At 39.8% G+C, this 24,026-nt stretch overlaps 1 protein-coding gene across 20 annotated transcripts in view; it reads right to left on the bottom strand.

Annotated features, from left to right (window-relative positions):
* The window catches only part of ROBO2 (roundabout guidance receptor 2), a 1,315,320-nt gene that overhangs the window by 150,270 nt on the left and 1,141,024 nt on the right, over positions 1-24,026 (bottom strand). For 15 of the 20 annotated variants that reach the window (XM_077480077.1, XM_077480086.1, XM_077480092.1 and 12 more), the window contains exons 6-7: positions 7,727-7,854; positions 3,703-3,714 (exon numbers count right to left, since the gene is read on the bottom strand). In XM_077480077.1, the coding sequence (XP_077336203.1) occupies positions 3,703-3,714; positions 7,727-7,854 (140 nt within the window). The remainder of the gene's footprint in view (positions 1-3,702; positions 3,715-7,726; positions 7,855-24,026) is intronic. The other 5 variants (XM_077480079.1, XM_077480096.1, XM_077480094.1 and 2 more) reach the window with 1 other exon arrangement.

Raw genomic sequence — 24,026 nt, 5'->3', positions numbered from 1 at the left:
AACACAGTTTGTTCTTTTTTTGTCTTTTTTCTATCCACATTGGCATTTAAAAAATTACCTACAGGCAATTTGCGAGCAAAGTCCTTTCTTGTATTAAGAGAGGAATTGACTCCAGAGAGACCGATATCATTTTGCCCCTGTACAAATCATTAGTAAGAACTCATATGGAATATTTCAGTTTTGGGCACCAGTTCTCAAAAAAGGATATCTGGGAACTGGAGAAAGTGCAGAGAAGGGGCAACCAAACTTATAAGAGGCATGGAGGAGCTCAGCTATGAGGAAAGATTAGAGGAACTGAATGTATTATTTTTTGAGAAGAGGAGATTAAGGGGGGGGGGGGGTATGGTCACCATGTATTACTATATAAGGGGTCCATATAATGTACTTGGTGTTGAGTTATTCACTTTACGTTCAACACAGAGGACAAGGGGGCACTCTTTATACCTAGAGGAAAAAAGATTTCATCTCCAAATATGGAAAGGTTTCTTCACAGTAAGAGCTGTGAAAATGTAGAATAGACTCCCTCCAGAGGAGGTTCTGGCCAGCTCAGTAGATTGCTTTAAGAAAGGTCTGAATTCTTTCCTAAATATACATAATATAACTGGGTACTAAAATTTATAGATAAAGTTTATCCAGGGAAAATCTAATTGCCTCTTGGGGGTCAGGAAGGGATTTTTTCCCCTGCTGTAGCAAATTGGATCATGATTTGCTCGGGTTTTTCACCTTCCTCTGGGTCAACTGTGGGTACAGGATTGGGTATATGGGACTGTTTGATATTATTATTTATTTATCTATTTTTATTATTACAATGTAACTATGTAACTTTGGTATTAGACCCCTTTAATGCCCTCTACGGTATAGTTTAGACTGTTATGCCTCGTACACGTGATCGGAATTTTGGTCGGAAAAAAGCTCTGATGGTTTTCCAGACGGAATTCCGATTTCACTCAAGCTGTCTTGCATACACACGGTCACACCAAATTCCGACCATCAAGAGGGCGGTGACGTACAACACGCTCATTGGAATTGCATACACACGATCAGAATTTTTTTTTCTGTCGGAAAAATTGAGAACATGCTCTCAAATTTTTGCTGGCGGTAATTCGACCAGCTAAATTCTGATGGAGCATACACGCGGTCTTTTGCTGGCCGAAATTCCGATCGCATGTACGCTGCATGAGACATTTCTAGGCACTGCTCACTGCAGACACTATTATCCTTTGTGCTCCACAGACATATCAAGTGCTGTCCAAGAAACACTTCCCTACTCCAGGTTCCGTAACTGTAACAGACTAAAGGCGTCCACTTATGACATCCCTCCCTGATAAAACTTGTTTCAGCCTCAAGCAATAGGCAATGTGTCTCTGCCCAGGAAACTGCCCTCTCTGACATCAAGTTTTTGTACCACCTCTAATAGGGACCAGAAACAATAGTGCACAGTTTTGCCTCTGTAGGCATCCTGACTATGTGATTACTGTGATCTGCTAGTGATTGATCCTCTGTGATCAGGAACAGTTGGTGACATTCTTTCATAGGGCTGTGGAGGACATGATTGAACATGCTCTCAGCGATGCATATATGTAGCAGCATGAAATTAGGCAAATTCTATTTTGCCACATATATGCGTATGGAAGATGGGAAGGGGTTAAGCAAGGTCCTTAAATTTGAAATCCAGGAGTTACTTTTTTTTTTAACCTACATTGAGACAACTTGGCTACATGTTATTATCCATGTGTCCCTTCTGGAGACCCACTGGGTGGCTGTAGCAGCCTGGGATACATATACTCAATACTGTTCTTTTCTGGGTGCTGCCGGAGAGATTTGCTGCCTGTACACTGATTGCTCCCCTGATTTTCAATGAATACATGGCATTCTCTGATTGGATGAGGTAGTAGTCATTACACCATAAGCCCCTTCTCTATCCCATAACACTTTGCATTTATTTAAGAAGACACAAGCTGGCCTGATGTAAATTTAACAAATAGACAATTCCTGTAGTTTAGCTTTACAAATACAACGTGACTCTTGGACTCTTGCTGCACTTTATCAATGGGAATACTTCAGGGATTCTGCAAACAGTGGTTAAAAAAGGCAGAAAAATGGTTTAAATATGATAACAGAGGATCCCTGATATTTTTAAGGTATAAACTTGGAACCCTAAAATACAAAGCAAAATCCCAGGTCCTAGGGTTCCAAGATTTTCCAGGTACAGCAATGTTTGCTAGCTCTAACAGCGCACGTTTCAGTTCATAGCTGTGCACGCTAGCTCTTAATGGAGAATGAACACAATGTACAGTACACATCTGTACACGTCTTTGAAAGAGTCAAACAGCATTGTAAATAAATAAAGAAGTCTTGTTGTTCCCGAGCGCAGCAGCCAATTAGATTTGAGCTTGTTTCGATTTATCATAGTAACCTTCCCTTCCCAGAAAATGGTTTACCTGATGAAATATTTAATTCATGATGGAACATATGTGCCAGAGGGCTGGAGGGCTTAAAACAAATACGTTTTCCAAAGCCCTATTCCAGTCATATTTTATTTAGGAAGGCTAAAGATTTTTTTGCCGACGACCTTTGGACAGGATGGTTAATTGCAAAATCATTTCAGTTTAGACAATTATGACAATGTTTTTCTTTGTAGACATCAGCCATATGGGAGCTCTTTTCTGCTTTAGGATGGTTCATTACAATGTAAAATAGATTTATAAACTTGCATTTTTTTTTTTTTTGAGAGAACAGTACACAATGTGCTTAAGATAAAGTCAGCAAGAACTGAATGATAATTGTATTTTTATCAAGGGCTAGTTTCTTCTTTGACAAAATATAGGTGTTCAAGTAGCTGCCAAATGTTGGAATTCTGTTTAAATGTCAATCCCAAACTAAAAGAGGTGTATGGCCAAAGCTTTTTTGACCATATTTGAATGAATGAGCAGACAGCAGACTAAAGACTAGACTTGCTTAAGGCTCTGGAAAGATCCCAACAATAGTGTCAGGATATACCCAGATGCCTGACTGACAGCTGACTCCAGCTCCCAGCACATGACCGTCATACCAAAAAATGACTTTATAGTAATAAATAATTAATAATTAAAGGAAAAGTATACAGCCAAAGCTCATTTGGCTGTACTTCTCCTCCGCCCACATGCCTGAACCGGCACCCGGGTCAGCCTCTCAGGAGCTGCTAAGGATTACCCACTGAAAAAAAGGGTGGGGATGAACACAAAAATACGTTGGGGGGGAGTTCATCTTTAATGGTGTTCTATTCATGTACTAATGTTTTAAAAAATAGATTTTAACATATCGTTTGTAACAAATATTTACCTAGGAGCACGCTTTTTAGCTTATAACACAGTCTCTGCTGCCTGTTTAGTAGTGCTAGACAATGATTGTGCCTTTCTAATCCTCTTTTAAGTCTCCTTGGTAGCCAGAGCCCACATGGTCTTTGCTGAGGTTTAAGTAGAATTATGAAAATCTGGGACTTTTTTTTAATACACTCAAAAAGCCTTTTTTTTTATATTATAGCATTGATGTGATTTCACAACTCTGACTTGTGCCCTGAATTTAGAAAAGGAACAGGCTTCTCCACCTTCCTTTGAGAGTAAAGCAAGATTTGAACGTGTATATTGCTGCTCATGCGGGATGTGAATGAAGGATGGAGCACTGTAAAAGCCATGCTAACAAAATAGAAGGATGGTTACTTACCAACAGGGCGAACTGAAGACATTACAATGGTGGTGAGAGAATATAAAAAAAAAAGGAAATTAAAAGAAATTCTGTCAGAACGTGTGCCATGCAATACTACACTTAAATAAAGTGACTACTATCCATTAAAATCATCTAGCATGCAAAATCAAATTATGAATGCTCGTAACACAATCAGGTCAATTTTATTGTTTAATGTGGAACCAATTAAAAACAAAAAGAGTGAGAGAAATCTTTTGAGCTGAAGGTCAGAATAGCTTTGGGAAAATATTCATCTGTTGGTGATTACGGTATACACAGCCCTACTCAAAGACCATTAAAGCTGAACTCAGAGCAAACCCTTAATAAATTAAATACATATAAGGTAACTGTTTTACTGGCTTGGTGATTCTGTTCAGCAAATCTTGTGATCTGGACATCCCTGCCAGGCCAGAGAACCAGACCTCACTTTTCTCTGATGTAGTAAAGCAATACAACCTGGTCCAGGATCCACCCCCACCTGTTGATTAAATGATGAAGGAGCAACAGCCCAATGATGAGGTCATTAGTGTGCCCATCCATGTTGAAGACATGTTCAGACAACACTATTCCAAATCATTGGCTTAGAGGGTAGCCTGCCTGTCCCCTCCCAGTCTGACTGTTGTTGAGCAATAAATTACAGGAAACCAAAGTTATATTTATTCACTTATTCTACTTGTATTAAAAAAGAAAAAAAAACATGTAATATATGTAGCTGGACTAGCTTAATAGTAATATGTTTGTTGGTTCTCATTCTGTGAGGTCATTGAAAGCATTCAATGACTGTCTTTTGATCCTGTACCCATTCTCCCTGAATGTGAAGATGCAAATTACCCAACAGTTGCTTGCGATGTTCAAATATGATCAAAAATGGAAATATCAATAGTAAAATGTAAACATGTCTGCACTATTTATTTAAAGCACATGGAATACATAGTGGCCAACTCAGCAGAGCCAGATCATCCACAAGGCAACCTAGCCAGGAGTTCAAGGTCTGGTGGATGTCCAGCTGCAATCTTTATTCTCCTGCAATAAAATGGGGGAAAACACAGTTGGTCAAAGCTGTGCACCATCTTGTCTCTTAACAAAACAGATGCAGTTATAGTGCCTGATGGGGAAGGCCATGCCAATTCAAATTGATCAGCTTATCTGTACCTATTGTGATCCAATGCACACGAACTGATGAGTGGAACTCAAGCTAATACCTTATCTAAAGCACCTTTCTACCTTAATCTGGCAAGGCAAATCACTATGAATCACTATGCATCTATAAACACCAATCTGTTATTTGGAACCAGCTTTACTAAATGATTTTAAAATGGCATAAATGGGATAATAGATTGATTAGCATTAATAGATTTTTATATAGGCACAATTGCTTTAAACAGTCTCTTAGCGATTGAGCCTCTGCCAATTTAACAGAAAATTGGCAGCATCGGGATCACTAGCAGCAGAATCACACATCTGACATCAGCTGGTTGAACGAAAAAAATTGACTCATGTATGGGCTGTCTTACGCTCAATAACATTGTGTATGGTGCTATTTTTTAAACTATCAAAAGTTCATACCTAGACCACAATCTTGACCATGGCCTTGACTTCCTTGGCCACACAACTTTATTTTTCTATCCTAATAAAATAACAAATTTTTCTGTTTTCAAGACTTTAATACCATCAGAAAACATTGATACTATTCAAAATAAAACATTCACACAAATGTTCATGTGATGTATGAGGTGTAAAAACCAATAACGTATACTAAAATTTTTATTATTAACCTTATAACAGCTCACATGAAATCACTGAACATGCGCCAGTAAGCTGTGAAATAGCGTTCCTATCAAGTGGAGTGAAATTATTCTTTTCACTACCAGTCCGAAAATGGGAAGAATATTTCAAACTAAGATGTTCAAAACCTCAAGCAGTTTTTAATTTATGTGTTCTGTTTTTGAAAACAAATGTCTGAAAGGGTTTTAAAAATAGAAAGTAAGTCCTTACCATTAATGTCAATAATAAACTAAATACAGTACATTTTGTTCACAATATTTGTAAAGAATTTCATTTAATTAGCTTTGCAAGTATTCCTATCTTAAATCTGAACTCCTGCCATTTATTAAAGACACAAATGAATGCAGCTCTATATTAATTAATACACCCTAAAATGTATTTTTAATGCAAGCAATGTAAGTAAATGATTTTAACTTTGCATTGGCCTTTTAAAATCCCTCCACAGCAGAGCTTGGGATGAGGAAGTGAGAAGCAGCATATAGAGCTTATCAGTTGACCAGTCTAAGCCCTTGTACACACGGTCGGACATTCCGACGGAAAATGTCCGATCGGACCATGTTGTCGGATAATCTGACCGTGTGTGGGCTCTATCGGACTGTTTCCGTCAGAATATCCGACCGACAAAGTTTTAGATCTGGGCTATAAAAATTTCCGACAACATTGTCCGATCGGACTTTTTCCAATCATTATTAGAGAATTCCGAACGGACAAAGTTCCACGCATGCTCAGATCAAATTACAAGACTAAAGCTATAGGCTACTAGCCTGAATGTAGTCCCGTTGTAAGGAAATAACATCATCACGTTCTGAACGATTGGATTTTCCAACAACTTTGTCTGACCGTGTGTATGCAACACCAGTTTCGCACAAAACGGATTTTGTTGTCGGAATGTCCGACAGTGTGTACAAGGGCTAAGAGTTATGCTAAGAGAGCGAGCGGAGTAATGGAGAGATGAGTTGTTCAGTGCACTGTGTTTTCATTATCCATTTACAAGGGGGGGTGGGATGGAGACCCGTAAACAATACTGAACTGCAGAAGAGAAAACTCAAGTCACCTATGTTGCGAGACAAGACTGTACTGTGAGACAGATTTGTTAAATCACAGAACTGGATAGAACAAAAATATAAATCAATTTGCAATTAAAACAGCTCCCTTTTATGTATTTCATATGTATGTATTTTGCTGCTTCCCTAGAGTTCAGCTTTAAACTAATGGTTGCTGTGCCAGAATGTGTAATAGCAAAGGAAAGGATGTACCCAAATAGATTTGAGGGCCACAGTATATCCTTTAACAGGTAGAAAAATACAGGGTTATGCAGGTTCAAAAGTTGCAACTTCTGTTTTGTCTGTGAAAGGGTTATATTTCTTTATAGACTTTGTAATGCTGTTTGTGTTACCAGTAGGGAGGCCTGCTTCATTTCCTGTCTTGGTGAAAACAAGATGCCTAGCAAAAGAATAATGATAGTGGTATAAAACCTTTCCATTCTCTATGTCTTGATGTGACAGAAACATCTTTCCCTTACTTACCATAGAGTTGTAAGAAGAAGTATAAAACATACCAGTTCAGGAGTTGGTGCCACCGGTCTGCACCCTTTTGATGAGCTATGGTGGATGAAGAAACTTCAACATCTAATGCATTTCCAGAAGTTGCAGATTACTGTTACTGTTTGTGTTATGTGCTCTCTCTCACTTCACCAGCTTCCATGCCACTACAGCTTTCCCGTAAAACAGTAATGTAGCAGACAATGGTGGAACAACAAAATGGAGCAAGGGATGCAAGCATCCAACAAACCCAGAAGTGTGTTGGATGTTAAAGCTGCTTCATCCAATAGAGCTCTTTAAGACAACCAAGATCTGAGGCATCACACATTGAGCTGTTAAGTATTGTTTTGCCTTGTGACTTTTTTTTAAAGTTTTTTTCTTAATTTATTTCCTTATGAAAGTCACTTTAAATTCAGCAAATACAAATTAACATGATCAAAAACACCAACTGTGTTAAAGTGTCTTTCAAGCCAAATCTTTGTTTTCAGTTTTGAAGAGTAGGGAATGGTTACTATTATGTTAGTCTGTGTCCCATTGGGGAGAGTTCCTTAACTTCCTCTCCTGAGGAAACAGTGAAATTAAATTATATTTTATGCACAAGACTTTTAATTTTGTGAAAGTCTATGGCATGACCATCACCCAATAAAAAAGGCATAAAGTACAAGATTAACACTTACCTCTTACTGTGAGCATAGCGGCAGCTTCTATTTTACCAACTCGGTTTTCAGAAATGCATGTGTATGTGCCTTCATCGATGCTGGCCGCCTTCTTAATCCGCAAGGTGTAATCATCCTTGATGTCGTATCTAAATATCACAAGATAATAATGGATGACATGATGTAGCATATGAATCAAAAAAAAAAAAGCAAGTCTTTACCTAAAATGTATAGATTTATCACATAGGTACTCAGCACCATTTATTTTAGGCTTTAATAATTTCACACACACATAAATCTTCATGACATTTTTATTACACCATGCATTAGTTAAAAACTTTGAGGCCATAAAATTGGTCCTGCAATGTGCTTTTGGTATTAGTGTATTATTAATATTATCACTTTTCTCTGTGCGGTGTGGCAATATGACAAATTAATGTGATCAGTTTTCAATATGTGACATGTTCTGCGCTGGTCCTGACACAGTAACCGTTATGCTTTTGTGGCTTTCCAATCTAGTTAATCACCATTGTCATCAGATAAAATCTTTATGTCCTCTTAGAGACCAGGATCTCATTAGTCTCACCTCACTTAATGGAACATGGAGCGATATTAACATTATTTAGTTGTTGTAAAGTAAACTTCGCTTAGGTGAGATTTCAGATGGAAGGATTCAGTTAGGTGCAGGTAGGTCTATCATCTACTGGTTTCTAATATCAGAATTTTTAGAACTGCCTCATCATCCCTGTTCACATTGTGTCCACTAAGCAGCATTTTTTCGGTACACCATCCCACACATATGGTGTCATCTGAGAACTGCAAAGACTTGTGTAACTAGACACACCTTGAACCACACCACTTAATCTCAAAGCCATCTGACATGGACCATGAACTCTCTTCTGGGTCACTGGGTAGCATCCCAGTCCTGCAAACATAGCATATCATATCTCAAGTCCTAGTTTTTTTTTAGTATTGGTAGGCCTCTTTGCCTTAGGCAAAAGGTGGTGGCTATAGGTGAAACCATGTGGAAGCTTCACTATTTTCACAGGACAAGACATGAACCAGTAAATGTTACACCTAGATACAGGGCTGGACTGGGACAGAAATTTGGCCCTGCACTTCATCCAGACCGGCCCACTTACATTTTGAGTGTCCCATCAGCACTCCCTTACATCAGATTGTCCCATCACCAGCCCCCTTACAACAGAGTGACCCATCAGCAGCCCCCTTACATCAGAGTGTCCCATCAGCAGCCCCCTTACATCAGAGTGTCCCATCAGCAGCCCCCTTACATCAGAGTGTCCCATCACCAGCCCCCCTTACAACAGAGTGTCTCATCAGCACCCCTTACATCAGAGTGTCCCATCACCAGCCCCCTTACATCAGAGTGTCCCATCAGCACCCCCTTACATCAGAGTGTCCCATCAGCAGCCCCCTTAAATCAGAGTGTCCCATCAGCAGTCCTCTTACATCAGAGTGGCCCATCACCAGCCCCCTTACATCAGAGTGTCCCATCACCAGCCCCCTTACATCAGAGTGTCCCATCACCAGCCCCCTTACATCAGAGTGTCCCATCAGCAGCCCCCTTAAATCAGAGTGTCCCATCAGCAGTCCTCTTACATCAGAGTGGCCCACTGAGCCATCGGCCCACCGGGAAACTCCCGGTAGTCCCGATGGCCAGTACATGCCTGCCTAGAGATGACTGGGCCCCAGTGCTTCTAGATCTCATAGCAGTCACATAGAAGCCCTTTGCACTGCAGCCTCTGACTTGCTTGGAAATTGCAAATCTGAAATTTTCTTAGTATTCTTTTAGTAACCATTAAGTGTGCACAGACTCAGAAATATGCCATGAAATACATGAAAACAGAGAGAGATTCATGCTCATATAGTTTAGTGACCACAGAGAATAGCCATTGGTCAGAAGTTCAATAAGTAAAAATAGAGTTTCAACGGGCAGTAAGTGTTTCTTAGACACAGGAGGAGGCAAAGACATGATTTATATTTATTTATATTGTATTTATTGCTTAAAAACATTCTGAAAGCTGAAATTGCTCTTTAAATGTAATGAGAAGCAGTATCAACGTTGGGACTAATTTGAGGCTTTGGTTGAATAAATGTTGCCCAGGTAGATAGGGGGGGGGGGGGGGGTCGTAAGAATGTCAGTAACTAACAGAGAACTCAGCAAAGAAATGTATTTCAATGTCACAAGACAGATATACAGTAATGCACACACCAAGGAGAAAAACCGCACATACGGAAACTCGAGGGATCTCATTTATTTACTATGGCCCCAGTAAGAGATTGGGGAATCAATGTAGATAACTCAATGTAAGCATCAAGTCGATGAATAAGAGCAGGGAAGAGGCCAGAGGAACGCTGTAGAAGAACTCACTGAGGATTTCAAATGTGAAGTAGATGATACAAAAATTGCAAAGAGCTGCCCTATCCTTCAACTGAAACTCTATCTAGGAAAATAAGAGCAGTGACCACCTACATAAAATATGGCATCTAATAAGAAAAGGCAAAACAAATAGCTATCTTTATCTGGAGAACCGGCCTGTGGAGGAAAAACATAATTGAGTTCCACAAGACCCCATTAAATATTACATTTTACTGGGCTTCTTTTTATTTATAGAAAGGAAAAAAGAAAACTCATAGATTCCAGAGAGATGGGGAAAGACGTAGAAGAGGTGAAAAACAAAACTAGGTTTATTTTCTGCATTACACTATATTGCTGCCATAATTTGTGATAGTGCCATTGGTTATACACTGACGAATATATTTAAAAATGAAAAAGACTATATGGTTAATGTACTAAAGACATTAAGAATGTTCACCCAAACAAAGAGTGAAAATCCACTTCAATTAAAAAAACAGTGACCATTCTCAATGCCTTTAGTAAATCAGCCATTATGTGATGTATAAAAGGTGATTTATTAAAGAAGTTGATGTTCTATGCTTATAACAATCCCAGTAATGAAACAAACATAGTGAGGCCAAGAATACATATTGAAAAAATGTATGTAAACGTTCACTTCAATTACTCAGTCATAATTAGGTAATCAAGGTTAAGAGGAATTTGCTATGTACATAATTGGGTAATTGAAGAGAATATTCACACATTTCTGCACATAGCAGGTAAGTATAACATGTTTATTATTGTTAACTGCTTCCGGACTGCCCATTTACTGCTGCAGGGCGGCCCGGCTACACAAAACAATGTACCTGTACATTGTCTCTTCTTCCAGGTCTGGAGTGTGCGTGCTCACGGCAACCCTCTCCCGCTGTGATTGGACACAGTCGGAGCCAGTCAGCGGGTCCCACCAATCGTTGATAGGAAAGGCAGAACAGCAATCTGACTATATAAACAGGACAGACCGCCGTTCTGCCAGAGAGGATAATGGATAATGGTGTTTCTGCTAAGCTTTTCTCCAGATAAGCCACCCCCCACACAGTTACAAATCACTCCCTAGAAGCACACCTAACCCTTTAATCACCCCTAATGTTAACCCCTGCCCTGTCATCATCATTAGTACAGTGAGAGTGCATTTTTTTAGCACTGGTCACTGTATTGGTGTCACCGGTCCCCAGAAAGTGTCACTTGGTGTCCGATTTGTCTACCGCAATGTTGCAAATGCCATGAAAATATCCCATAGTTTGTAGACACAACAACTTTTGCGCAAACCAATCTATATACGCTTATTGGATTTTTTTTTTTACAAAAACATGTAGCAGAATACATATTGGCCTAAATTGATGAAGAAATTTGATTTTTTTACATTTTTTTATTGGATATGTTTTGTAGCAGAAAGTAAAAAAAATAAAAATAAAAATTGCTCGGCCTTTTTTGTTTATAGCGCAAAAAATAAAAAGGCAATAAAGAGGTAATCAAATACCACCAAAAGAAATCTCTATTTGTGGGGAAAAAAAGGACATCATTTTTTTGGGTACAACGTTGCATGAATGTGTAATTGTCAGTTAAAGCAATGCAACAGAAAATGTCAAAAGAAGTTTTACTAGTGAATACAGGCATACCCCACATTTAAGTACACAATGGGGTTTATTTACTAAAGGTGGAAAGTGTAAAATCAGGCTCACTTCTGCATAGAAACCAATGCATGAAATACTTGTCTAGCGCACAATGCGAACTGAATTGCCTCTAGGTTCTAGCTTCCAGGTTTTATTTCCAAAGCTTAATTGAACAAGCTGGGGTTAGAAGCTCATTGGTTTCTATGCAGAAGTGAGCCTGATTTTGTACTTTCCAGCTTTAGTAAATAAATTGCATTGTGTACTTAAAAGTGGGGTATGCATGTACTTAGCTTTATTCATGGTTGCAAATTAGCTGACATGTTTTGCGCTAGACTCTGTGGGCTGATTTACTAAAGGAGCAGATACGGTTCACTTAGGAAAAGGAATGTTGCCTTAGTTTAGTAATTAAGGTCAACCGTGTTCACTTCAATTATCTAATCATTAGCAAGCATACGTTTTGTTTAATGTTCCATGATTGGGTATTGAAATTTAACTTTATTTACTAAGAGAACTAAAGATTTGCTGAATCAAAGGTGTTTGGTGAACAGTCTCTACTTTACTAGTAAATCACCTTCACACAGTCTAGTCCATGATGCATTTTTGGGCAAACATACCAGAGGCCCTGGTGCTCCTGTTTTGTGCTGATATTTAAATAAATTCATCCAAAGTACAGTATTGTGCAAGAAGCCTCTATTACAGAGCATACAGAGTTTTCTTGCTGAAAACAAGCAATACCTGCACTAATGGGAATGCTTCTTGCAGGGCTTATAAAGCTGACAGCTTATAGCAGCTTTCATACAAGGCCATACTGGTCTACACTCACTAAATTGGATTCTGTTTGGTCATCGGTGGATTGCTACATTTTGCACTTAGCAATTTTCTTCTTCTGTTGTTTATGAAATAAACCCAATAACGTAACTTGCTGTGCACAGACTAGGCATGGCAAGCAGCAAAATCTGAAAAGGCGGGTGGGGCAGAAGGACACAGCAAAGTGAAAAATCACTAAAATTTATGGTAGTACATCTCTAAAAAGCATGTTCATTTCCCCATGTTTTTCCCTGTAGGCACAGCTTGATTTAAAGTAAACTTTCACATTACTGTGTCAAAACTTTCTGTTTGTGTCCAAACATGAGACAGGCAGCAAGGCACTGCATGGGTTCATTTATGACCTCTGTAGTCTGAGAACTGACATTTCCTGTGAAGAAACTATATATCCCACAATCCCTGGATCTCTCAGTCTAGTGCTCTTCAGGTGAGAGCTACATAGTAATTAGTTCTGAAACAGACAGAACAAGTAACAGAGAGATCATATTATTACTCCCATATTCATGATGCAACACAGAGAAAATGGCTAGGCAAGGATTGGATGCTGCATGACCCGGAACAAGAAGTTGTCTGTCCCTTAGGGACAAGCTAGGTAATGAATAAATTGACATTGGGAAATCGATCAACCATGACACTTCAAACAGCTGCCACAAAATGTGAGCCCATTGCAAGGTAAGGCAAATAAGCACAGGGAATATAACTACACTAATGTCTAGTTGAAACAACAAAAACATTTGAAATTGTTTGCATCGCAAAAAGCCCAATGTTTTATGGGCAGTTTCCGACCGGCTCAGTATGAAAGGGGTCTTATGGTCCTATACACCATCATATGTTATGAATTTGTTTTCTAAATCAACATTTAAATGCCTTAAAATAAATGTGCTACTTTTATTGTCTTGTCTACACACTTCAGTGTCTATGCTGGTGTAGGTGTGTTACATGCACTGGTAAAAGGAGCGCCAGACCAAAGGATAAATTAGTCCAAATAAATTTATTAGTTCATACTAAAAAACAGCCATGTGTTTTGGGGGCTCAGAAAAATCTCAGCCTTTATCATGGTTTCAGTGTAGATAAAAATCTCGAAAAGACTCAAACTAGAGTTTTCCTGTGTGAATCTGTGTAAGGAAGCTAATTGCTGGATCCGGAGGGTAAAGCTGATGGAAACTGAGCCAGTTCAGCACAGCCTGGCCAGATTTTGATCCATCTATGGGAAGGCCGGTTGTACAGAAGTAAATCTCTTTATCGACTTCTGTATAACCAGCCTGTCAGTTTTTTTTGCTATAACTAGCAACACTGAAAATTGTATTCCACCAGCTCCCCATCAGCAGAACAAAATAGTGCTGCGAGAGTGATTCCCCATTCCTGTTGAATGTGTGGATGGGGGAATTGGCACTTTTTGTTGTTCAATCCACTGGTTGAATTAACCACTTCAGCCCCAGAAGAATTTGCCCCCTTCCTGACAAGAGCACTTTTTGTGATTTGGCACTGCATTGCTTTAACTGACAATTGCGCGGTCGTGAGACATTGTATCCAAACAAAATTGACATTCTTTTTTCCCCACAAATAGAGCTTTCTTTTGGTGGTATTTGATCCCCTCTGTGGTTTTTATTTTTTGTGCTATAAACAAAAAAAGAGCGACAATTTTGAAAAAAGCAATTATTTTTTACCTTTTGCTATAATAAATACCCCCCAAAAATATATATAAAAAACTATTTTTTTCCTCAGTTTAGGCCGATATGTATTCTTCTACATATTTTTGGGAAAAAAAACCCCACAATAAGCGTATATTGATTGGTTTGCACAAAAGTTATAGTGTCTGCACCATTATGGCGGACACAACGGACACTTTTGACACTATTTTGGGACCATTGTAATTTATGCAGCGATCGGTGCTATAAAAATGTACTGATTGCTGTGTATATGACACTGGCAGGGAAGGAGTTAAACACCAGGGGGCAATAAGGGGATTAAGTGTGTCCTAGGGAGTGATTCTAACTGTGGAGCGGGTGGGCTACTACTCACATGACAGTGATCACTGCCCCCGATGACAGGGAGCAGTAGATCTCTGTCATGTCACAAAGCAGAACAGGGAAATGCTTTGTTTACAAAGGCATCTCCGCAGTCTTCTGCTCCGTGACACGATAGCGGGCACACTGCAAACAACGAGGCTGCAGGACCCGCGGTCACGGGTTGCTGCTTCTTAAAGGGGATGTACCTGTACGCCCATTTGCCCAGCCATGCCATTGTGCCAACATATATAGTTGTGCACTGGTTGGCATGTGGTAATAAAAATGTGTATAATGTATGGCCTGCCATACGGACCAGCAGTATCTGCGTGAGCAATCAAGATAAGAAATCAACATAACCTCCCTCCCCCTTATCAAAGCCATTCCCACAAAGACTTGAAGTGTGGAGGAAGAAAGGGGGTGTGTCTATTAGATAAGAGCAGGGTTTTTTTTCAGCAGGAACATGGGGGAAAGCAGTTCCGGCACCTCCAGCACTGAATGTATGTAATAGCATGGGGTTAGCCGGTGCTGGAGGGTCTATTGATGTTGGCTGCTGGGGGATCTATTGTCACTGGTGAAGATCTGATTTTGTGTGAGGGTCTATTGCTGCTGATGGGGAATATATTGTTGCTGGGGGGGGGGGGCGCGGGGGTCTTATGTTGCTGGAAGGAATCTACTGTTGAGGGACAGGTCTATTTTTACTGGCTGCTTGAGGATCTATTGATGCTGGCTGCTGGGAGATCTGTTGCTGCTGCTGGGGGGAGGGAGGATGTAATGTTGCTTGGGTGGATATTTTGTTACTTGGTGTGATATTTTGTTGTGGGTAGTTCACTGTTGCTGCAGGGAATCTATTGTTGTTGGGCTGGAGTTCATTGTTGCTGGGGGAGTCTATTGTTGTGTGGGGATCTATTGCTGGGATTCTATTGTTGCTGCTTTCGGGGGATCTATTTTACTGCTATTCTTTTTATCATTAACATATTCCATACAAATGATTTAGCACCACAAAATGATACTTGATCCTGTATTCTCTGTAGGTAGGGGGTGGAATCAAGGGACGGTGGTCAGAGGTGGGTAGGGGGCAGAGACAAGGGGTGACTCAGACAGGGGGAGTTCCTGCACCTATTCTCTGAAAAAAAAAAAAAAAACCCTGGATAAGAGTGGATCCAAAAGTGCAGGCAAATGCTGGTAAACATGGGACACACTAGGAATTGTAACTACAAATATATGAAAGTAAAGGCTGTTAATACAATGTGTTTCTGAATTAATACATAATTTCCAGATTTTAGCTGGGTTACAGTTCTCCAGCATCTACCAAAAAAAAATAAAAAATATGAGTTTTGGGAGGACTGTTCCTTTAAATGTAAGAGAATGGGACATACGCACAGCAAAATTATTGCCAGCTGAAAATATTATTAGGGTGAACTCGTCATTAAGAAGCAGTCCCATGTCTAATATAAATAGAATTCCCATTATACAATAAGCTGAATAGCAGACATAAAGCATGATAAATCACACACAGGTATGTAGGCCTACAAACAATCGCTCTCTCTGTATTGTAAGTGTTATTAGAGCATTTCTGGCCTCTCCTCAGCTTCTTTAATAGCCTGAAAACTGTAGACTGTGTTATCTGAAAGGATTTCAATAGTTCTTTTGTTTAATGGTTTAACGTACTCGGCCTTCTGTTCAAAGGTGCTTGTTAAACCTTTCAGAGATGCCATATTTTGCCAATCTGCTGGAGCCAAAGAAGGTTGAATAACTAGATATGTAAGTGGCGTGAAAAGCTGAAGGTTTGCATTTAATTGGAAGCAGAAGAAATGACAAAACAGTAGTAGTAAGGGCACAGTAACACACATAGGCTTATTTTGATTGAGAAATCTGGTAATCATTGCATTGTATGAATGCTCTCATTGTTGCAGCATGTGATTAATGACACTTCTACAATAGTATGCTGGCAGTCATTACAACGTACACACTTTTCCTCTCTCTCTGTTTCGGATATGAAACGCTGATGAAAAATTCAACCCAATCAGATTTGGCCCCTGGACAACGTGTGCTATCATCACTGTACCGTGAATTGAGATTGATTGGTTACCAGCTGTGACAAAGTCAGTGAAAGAACCGTCTGAAGGAAAAAAAAAGACTAAAATAAAAAAAATAAAAAAAAAGTGAAATGCCATAACCATCTGTTCGTGCAAACACAGCAAACCATTTGAGAAGTTGCTGAATGCAATGTGCACTATGGTTTTCTGTACATTGTAGATGCGCCATGTGCTATTTCTGGAAGTGCTTTGTTTTTCTGGACACACGTGTTCTTGCTGTTCTTGAACAACTTACTTCTGCTTGGAAAAACTACTTAAAGAGCGATTCTAGGCAACACACAACATCAGTCAGTGAATTACTAATGCTGTCCAATAATTCTCATACTGTACTCAAGTCTCCAAGCAGATCTAAACATATACACTAGTTCATAAGTATAAAGAAGCCTCGACGTGAACCTTGCACCTAAATAGCAAGGTCTGCTTGTTCACTGAAGACTCTTTTCCCACATCTCAATTTGCTGCAAGAAATGTCAAAAGACACTAGTAGGGAAAAAAGTAGTACCTATGTTATCCATGCTTTTGCCCAAGATGAGATGCTTAGGCAAGAGTGACATCTCCAATCTTCTAGCGAGGTCTTGGGGAATGGTGAGTAACTCAAATCTCCTATGAAGATGATCCTGCACTGTGTTATATATTCTAACATCTTCTTGTTGGTCAGTAAGGCCCAGATTTATGTTCCTGGAGCTTTTAGCTACAAAACCTTTGGCCCCAAACCAATTCGCCACCTCCTGCCGGGATCAACACTATTACAACAAAGAATATTTCCTTATTTTTCTGGTTCCAATCTGGCTTAGAATATTTAGACAATGTGGGAATAAGGTTAAAGGAGATGGCTAGCTCAGAAAAAAAAGAGAAATGCTATAATCATCTGTTCGTGCAAACACAGCAAACCATTCAAGGAGTTGCTGAATGCAATGTGCACTATGGTTTTCTGTACATTGTAGATGTGCCATGTGATATTTCTGGAAGTGATTTGTTTTTCTGGACACACTTGCTGTTGCTGGACAACTTACTTCTGCTTGGAAAATCTACTTAAAGGACAATTCTAGACAACAATCAACATCAGTGAACTACTAATGATAACTACAATCTTTGGCCCGCAAACCAATTCTCCACCTCCTGCTAGGATCAACAAAGAATATTTACTTATTTTTCTGCTCCCAATCTGTCTTAGAATATTTAGACAATGTGAAAATAAGGTTAATGGAGATGGCTAGTTCAGCTAATGATGTAAACATGCTTCTGATAAATATAAGGGGAAAAAGACATTCCCTTTCTGCTGCCAACTATAGGCACATGCCTTTTGTGCCTAATGAATTAGATGTTCTAGTTTTAGAGATACCAAGCAATATGGAAAATTGTATACTACAGTATCTCAGGATTCCTAAAGATGTCTAAAGGTATAGGCAATCACCCTCCTCATCTATCAATATATATATATATATATATATATATATATATATATATATATATATATATATATATATATATATATATATATATATATATATATATATATATATATATCAATAGTAAAAAACATAAAACGCAGAGGTGATCAAATACCACCAAAAGAAAGCTCTATTTGTAGGAAAAAAAGGATATTCATTTTGTTTGGGTATAGTGTCGCACGACCATGCAATTGTCAGTTAAATCAACGCAGTGCCGTATCGCAAAAAATGGCCTGGTCATTGAGCAGCCAAATCTTCCGAGGCTGAAGTGGCTAAGCTCCAGCCCAGAGTTCATCTATATAAATCTAATCCTGCACCATTTTTACTGTGTGTTACTGCTTGGTGATGTCTCATTGATGGTAAAGATCTTAATATGTTTTAACAGTTTGTCACAGGAGACTCAGTTCAAGAATCGGTCAAGGAACTGTACCTCCGGCGACTGCACTGATTAACTATATATGTATTTAACCAGTCAAGGTACTCTACTACTCTACCTCAGCAACTGCACTTATATTATATATATATATATATATATATATATATATATATATATATATATATATATATATATATATATATATATATATATATATATGTAGAAATCATTGTTAACAGCAAATGATAAAATAGATGATGATGATGATGATAATGATGATGATGATGCTAAATGAGAACTTTAGCTTTAAATTATGTTTAAATAAATAATAAAAATCTGCCACAGAAACCACTTGCAATGTAAAGTATTTAGGAATTAAGCAGTGTGTGGGGGGGGGGGCAAAAAAACACCCCCCCACGCTCCCTCTTGGTTGAGTCACCCACAAACCACCCCCGGGGGTCTCATGGTTGGTCATCCAGCCCCAGATGGGCAGAACTCCTACGGGCAGCGGGTGTCTCATCCTCCTTTGCATCATGGCGGCTTCTGGCGTGCGTGCCCTCCCTCCTCCTCCTAGGCATCCAATAGGATTGCCTGTTCTTTCAGCCAATCAGGTGACAGGTCTCAGGGCCCACTTCCTGATTGGTTGGGAGGAGGATCAGTGTGAGAATAGTAAATATTCCTTTCTGCACCCTGAGCCCACCCTTGTTTGAACCCTATTAGCGCCTCTGTCTCTAATCACTTGCTTAAAAAAACAAAACACCCCCCTATTAAAATCCATGCGCTGGCGCCCTTCATGTAGATTAGGGGGCCAGATACATGGATAGGTGGGTATCGCCCATGCACCCCTAATGGATGGGCCACCACTGGAATTAAGCGAAGGGGAGCAATGTCTTGTATGTTTTATTGTAGGTGGTGTGCTACCACCGTAGACTGTTTATTCTGTTCCTTTAGTACAGTGGTCTCCAAACTGCAGCCATGGGGCCGGATGTGGCTGTTTGTTTGCAATTATCTGGCCCTTGAGGCATTATTCCTTCCAAAGACTCCATCAACGGGGCACTATTCCTTCCATTTACATCAACAATGGGGCACTATTCCTTCCACTCACAACAAACATGGGGCACCATTCTTCCCAACGACATCAAGTATTTGGTGTTGGCACAGTCCGCCCCCCCTAAATTCTGCAGAACAGTAAATTGGCCCTTTCTTTAGAAAGTTTGGAGACCCCTGCTTTACTTTGTTCATCTGTTCCCCTCTCCTATTTTGTATCTGTTTAGTACCGTTCCTTCACATTTAGAGACCCCCTGTTCTCCTAAGTTTGCCCATTTTAATTTCATCATTTTAATTTCACCTTCACTGTAAAGATGGGGCTTAGGGAAGTCATTTTCTACTTACACTTCAAATGATTAAAAAAAAATCCTTTTTAATTTCACTTTTTGGGAGTAATACTATGTATAGCAACACTATACTTGCCCTTTACACCCAATTCACACTCCATTCATATAAGCCTTCCATAATATAAACAGGATCTATCAATGGAGGATGGGCATAGGAAAGGGAGCAGCTGGGAAGAAAGGGTTTTCTCCCTTTTCTCCCATATGTAGAGGTTGTCGTGAGGCAGTAGGTAGCTGTGAAGGACACTGTCTATTGGCAGACTATATATACTCACCGACCACTTTATTAGGTACACCTGTTCAATTGATTGGTAACACAAATTGCGGACCAGCCAACCACATGGCAGCAACTCAATGCATTTAGGCATCTAGATGTGATGAAGGCAATTTTCTGAAGTTTCTTACTGAGCATCAGAACGAGGAATAAACAACCATCTCTAGGGTTTACAGAGGATGGTCCAAAAATTAAAAAAATATCCAGTGAGCGGTTGTGTGGATAAAAAAAAATGTTGATGTCAGAGGCCAGAGGAGAATGGGCAGACTGATTTGAGATGATAGAAATGCAACAGTAACTAAAAGAACCACTCGTTACAGCCAAGGTATGCAGAATACCATCTTTAAATACCTAACACTTCGAACCTTGAAGCAGATGGGCTATGGCAGCAGAAAACCACACCGGGTGCCACTCCTGTCAGCTAAGAACAGGAAACTGAGGCTACAATTCGCACAGGCTCACCAAAATTGGACAATAGAAGATTGGAAAAAACGTGGCCTGGTCTGATGAGTCTTGAGGTTGCAACATTCAGATGATAGGGTCAGAATTTGGCATAAACAACATGAAAGCATGGATCCATCCTGCCTTGTATCAATGGTTCAGGCTGGCGGTGGTGTAATGGTGGCGGGTATATTTTCTTGACCCACTTTTGGCCCCTTAGTACTAATTGAGCATTATTAAAATGCCACAGCCTACCTGAGCATTGTTGTTGGCCATATCCATTCCTTTATGACTACAGTGTACCCATCTTCTGATGGCTCCTTCCAGCAGGATAATGCACCATGTCACAAAGCTCAAATCATCTCAAACTGGTTTCCTGAACATGACAATGAGTTTACTGTACTCCAATGACCTCCACAGTCACCAGATATCATTCCAATAGAGCACCTTTGGGATGTGGTGGAGCAGGAGATTTGCATCATGGATGCACAGAAAGCAAATCTGCATCAACTGTGTGATTCTATCATGCCAATATGGACCAAAATCTCTGAGGAAATTGTCCAACACCTTGTTGAATCTATGCAGATTAAAGTGGAAGTAAACCCATCGATTTAAACAGTTAAAAAAAAAAGGCATGCCGGGAATGCTAACTGCACATTGGCTGTGCTCTCAGCCAAACTATCAAACCATCCAATGGCTGGTGTCATAACAAATCACATGTGCAGCACCATAGAAGTTAAAGATTAAACAGAGGCAAAGATGGCAGCTTCCTTGGCTGAAAACGATAGGGGAGTTTACTTCCACTTTAAGGCAGTTCTGAAGGCAAAAGGGGGCTCAACCTGGTACTATCAAAGTGTACCTAATAAATCAGCCGGTTAATATATATATATATATATATATATATATATATATATATATATATATATATATATATATATAATATCTCTTCTTCCATTTTTTTATGCGATCACGTGACCTCTGATCCCAGCTGCATAAGGGGCTTAGCGACCTGGGGGTGGAGACTGCAGAGGGGCATGTCAACAGGAGGCGGAGAGACAGCAGTATGTGTGCTGATCTTCCCAGTGATTAGCTGTGCAGTGGGATGTGTTAGCCCTGTCCATTGGAGTACAGACAGGCTTTTCTCCTAAGTAGTATGCAAAGAAAAAAACTGACCACTGGGTGGATGGGCTTCCATACCTGGCATTGTATATTTGAAATAGTAAAGCAGGTGGACTGGAAGGGTCAGCAGGTATTTCACACAAAGGAAGCAATGCAAGGAGATCAGAACAAACACATATTAGGAATATGAAATGTTGGGGGTAACATATACTTTGACCTCTTCCAAACTGGAAGATTACAGTGCCAAGAGTGGGGGAGAAGCAGGATGCAGGAGGATTTCAACTAAAAGAAGAGGCATCATTATGTGGAACACATTCTACTGATTGTAAGTTACGTCCATTGTGCTGTTTTGTCTGTCTTTTATTTAGGCTGCACTTAAGCTGGGTACACATGAGCTGGTTAAAAAAAAAACTTTGACAATTCGATGTTTGGCTGGCTTCTGTCGTACGAGCGTGCTGGAAAACCAGCAGTTGACCGATTCCCGATTAGCGCTCTCAGCCAATGGCGGAGAGTGGTGATTGGAGTGTGCTGGTGGGGGGCATCCCCCTGTCGGAACACAATAGCTCAGCGGGGGAGATCGCTATATTAACTTAGTTTAGTTAGTATGGTGGCTCCGACTGGAGCTGACAACGGGTTGAACAGAAAAAAAACGAATAGTGTGTAGCGGGTGTTAGACATTAAGGTCTGTTCATTCACTGTTAATGATATTCCTTACAGTAGTAGTTTGGAATGCTGACCACACAAGTGATGTATTAATACAACAATAAAACTCATCATTTGATTATCATAAAAAATAGACTTCTCAATTTAATGGTCAGTTTCAGAAAGGGCATGTCAGGTACTTCTTTACTATCTACAGAACAAAAGCATGCAAGCATCTGCAATAAAGTTTCCCGGGTCCTTGCAATGTATTTCATCTAAAAGGTTTGCTTGCTGTTGTTGTTTTATGTTATTTATCCATTTAAAACTGCAGCTAGTACACTGTATAAGAAAATGTATGCCGTATACAGGTCTTTGTACTATGAAATCAAATTACATAATTGTACTAAAGGATAAATGTTCCAATTACTCTCTTTCCTTAACCTCGTTCTGTAAAAAGCAGCAGAAGATTTCTTCTGTAAAAGTAAATTTAATTTAGGCTTTTCCATTTCCTAGTACAACAGTGCAGGGCGCCCGCCAACATTTCTCGTGAGTGGTCAGCCTGGCACTTCCTGCTCTTCAATGCAGTCATGAATTCCTAAAATATCTACTAGTACTGCAGAAAAACTGGAGGCTGCAATTTTATTTTTTTAGAAGACCCACACACAGGCTTCCTATAGATTCCTGCTGAACATGTACAAGTTTTCTGGGGCCCTTATGAAGAGCTGGCGGTGCGGGTTTCCTCTCTACGCAAGGTTAAAATAGTTATTACGGTGTCCTAAGTTTCCTCTTGTAATTGAAATTCTCTTCAGTGAGCAAAGAGAAAAGATTGTGTTTTACATGCTTTGTAATTACAGCAGGCAGCTGCCCCCTGAGACATGTAATTTTTCTGAACCCCACACTTAGCATACATTTATAGCAATCCGATCATTAGACGCTATATGGAAAGAGAACTCCTACTAGGCTTGCACTATGTCATGTACTATAGCTCAATAAAAATAACACAGACAATGCATCAGGTCATGATGCTGTGTGATGGTTGATGGCTGTTGCTGCGTTTACACATTTTTATGAGTTTTTTGAGCACTGCTAAAGGTACTTATTGACTTAAGGTAATGGTTTCCCTGTATGATGAATCAAGCAATAATCTCATCTTTAAAGCTGAACTCCAGGCAAACAGCTACATACATAACTGAAATACATAATATAGTAGCTGGTTTACCTTAAAAAAGATTTGTATTTCTGTCCATCCACGTTTGGGATGCACTTAGGTCTCATTCTCATGGGCATGCTAAACCACACACCTACAGTATGTGAGGGCCGTGTTTGCCCACGCAGGAAACACAGGTGTTGCGCGCATCTGTGTGCAGGCAGTCCTATTCATGTCAATCAGGATGCAGCAGCTGCATGCACACACCTTGACATCTGTGTGGGTGCGTATGAGTGCATGTCCCCGGGAACACACTCCTGCAACAGCTATATCTGCGGAACCATTGCTTTCCAATTGACATGAATTAGATTGACTGCATGTCGATACACAGAACATGTGCAACCTGTGCCGGAAAACACAGCCCTCACAGGGATGTATGCTTCAGTAGGCCCATGTGAAAAAAGCCATTCAGGTCTTGTGACTGGACAGTGAAAAGAGAAGCAGCACACTAAAGAGCTTAT

Source organism: Lithobates pipiens, unplaced genomic scaffold (assembly GCF_037356315.1).
Source record: "Lithobates pipiens isolate NorthernLeopardFrog02 unplaced genomic scaffold, aLitPip1_a1.2 Scaffold_16, whole genome shotgun sequence".
Lineage (NCBI taxonomy): Eukaryota > Metazoa > Chordata > Amphibia > Anura > Ranidae > Lithobates > Lithobates pipiens.
Note: the sequence above shows the minus strand (reverse complement) of the source record. Positions and strands in the feature narration are given on the sequence as shown.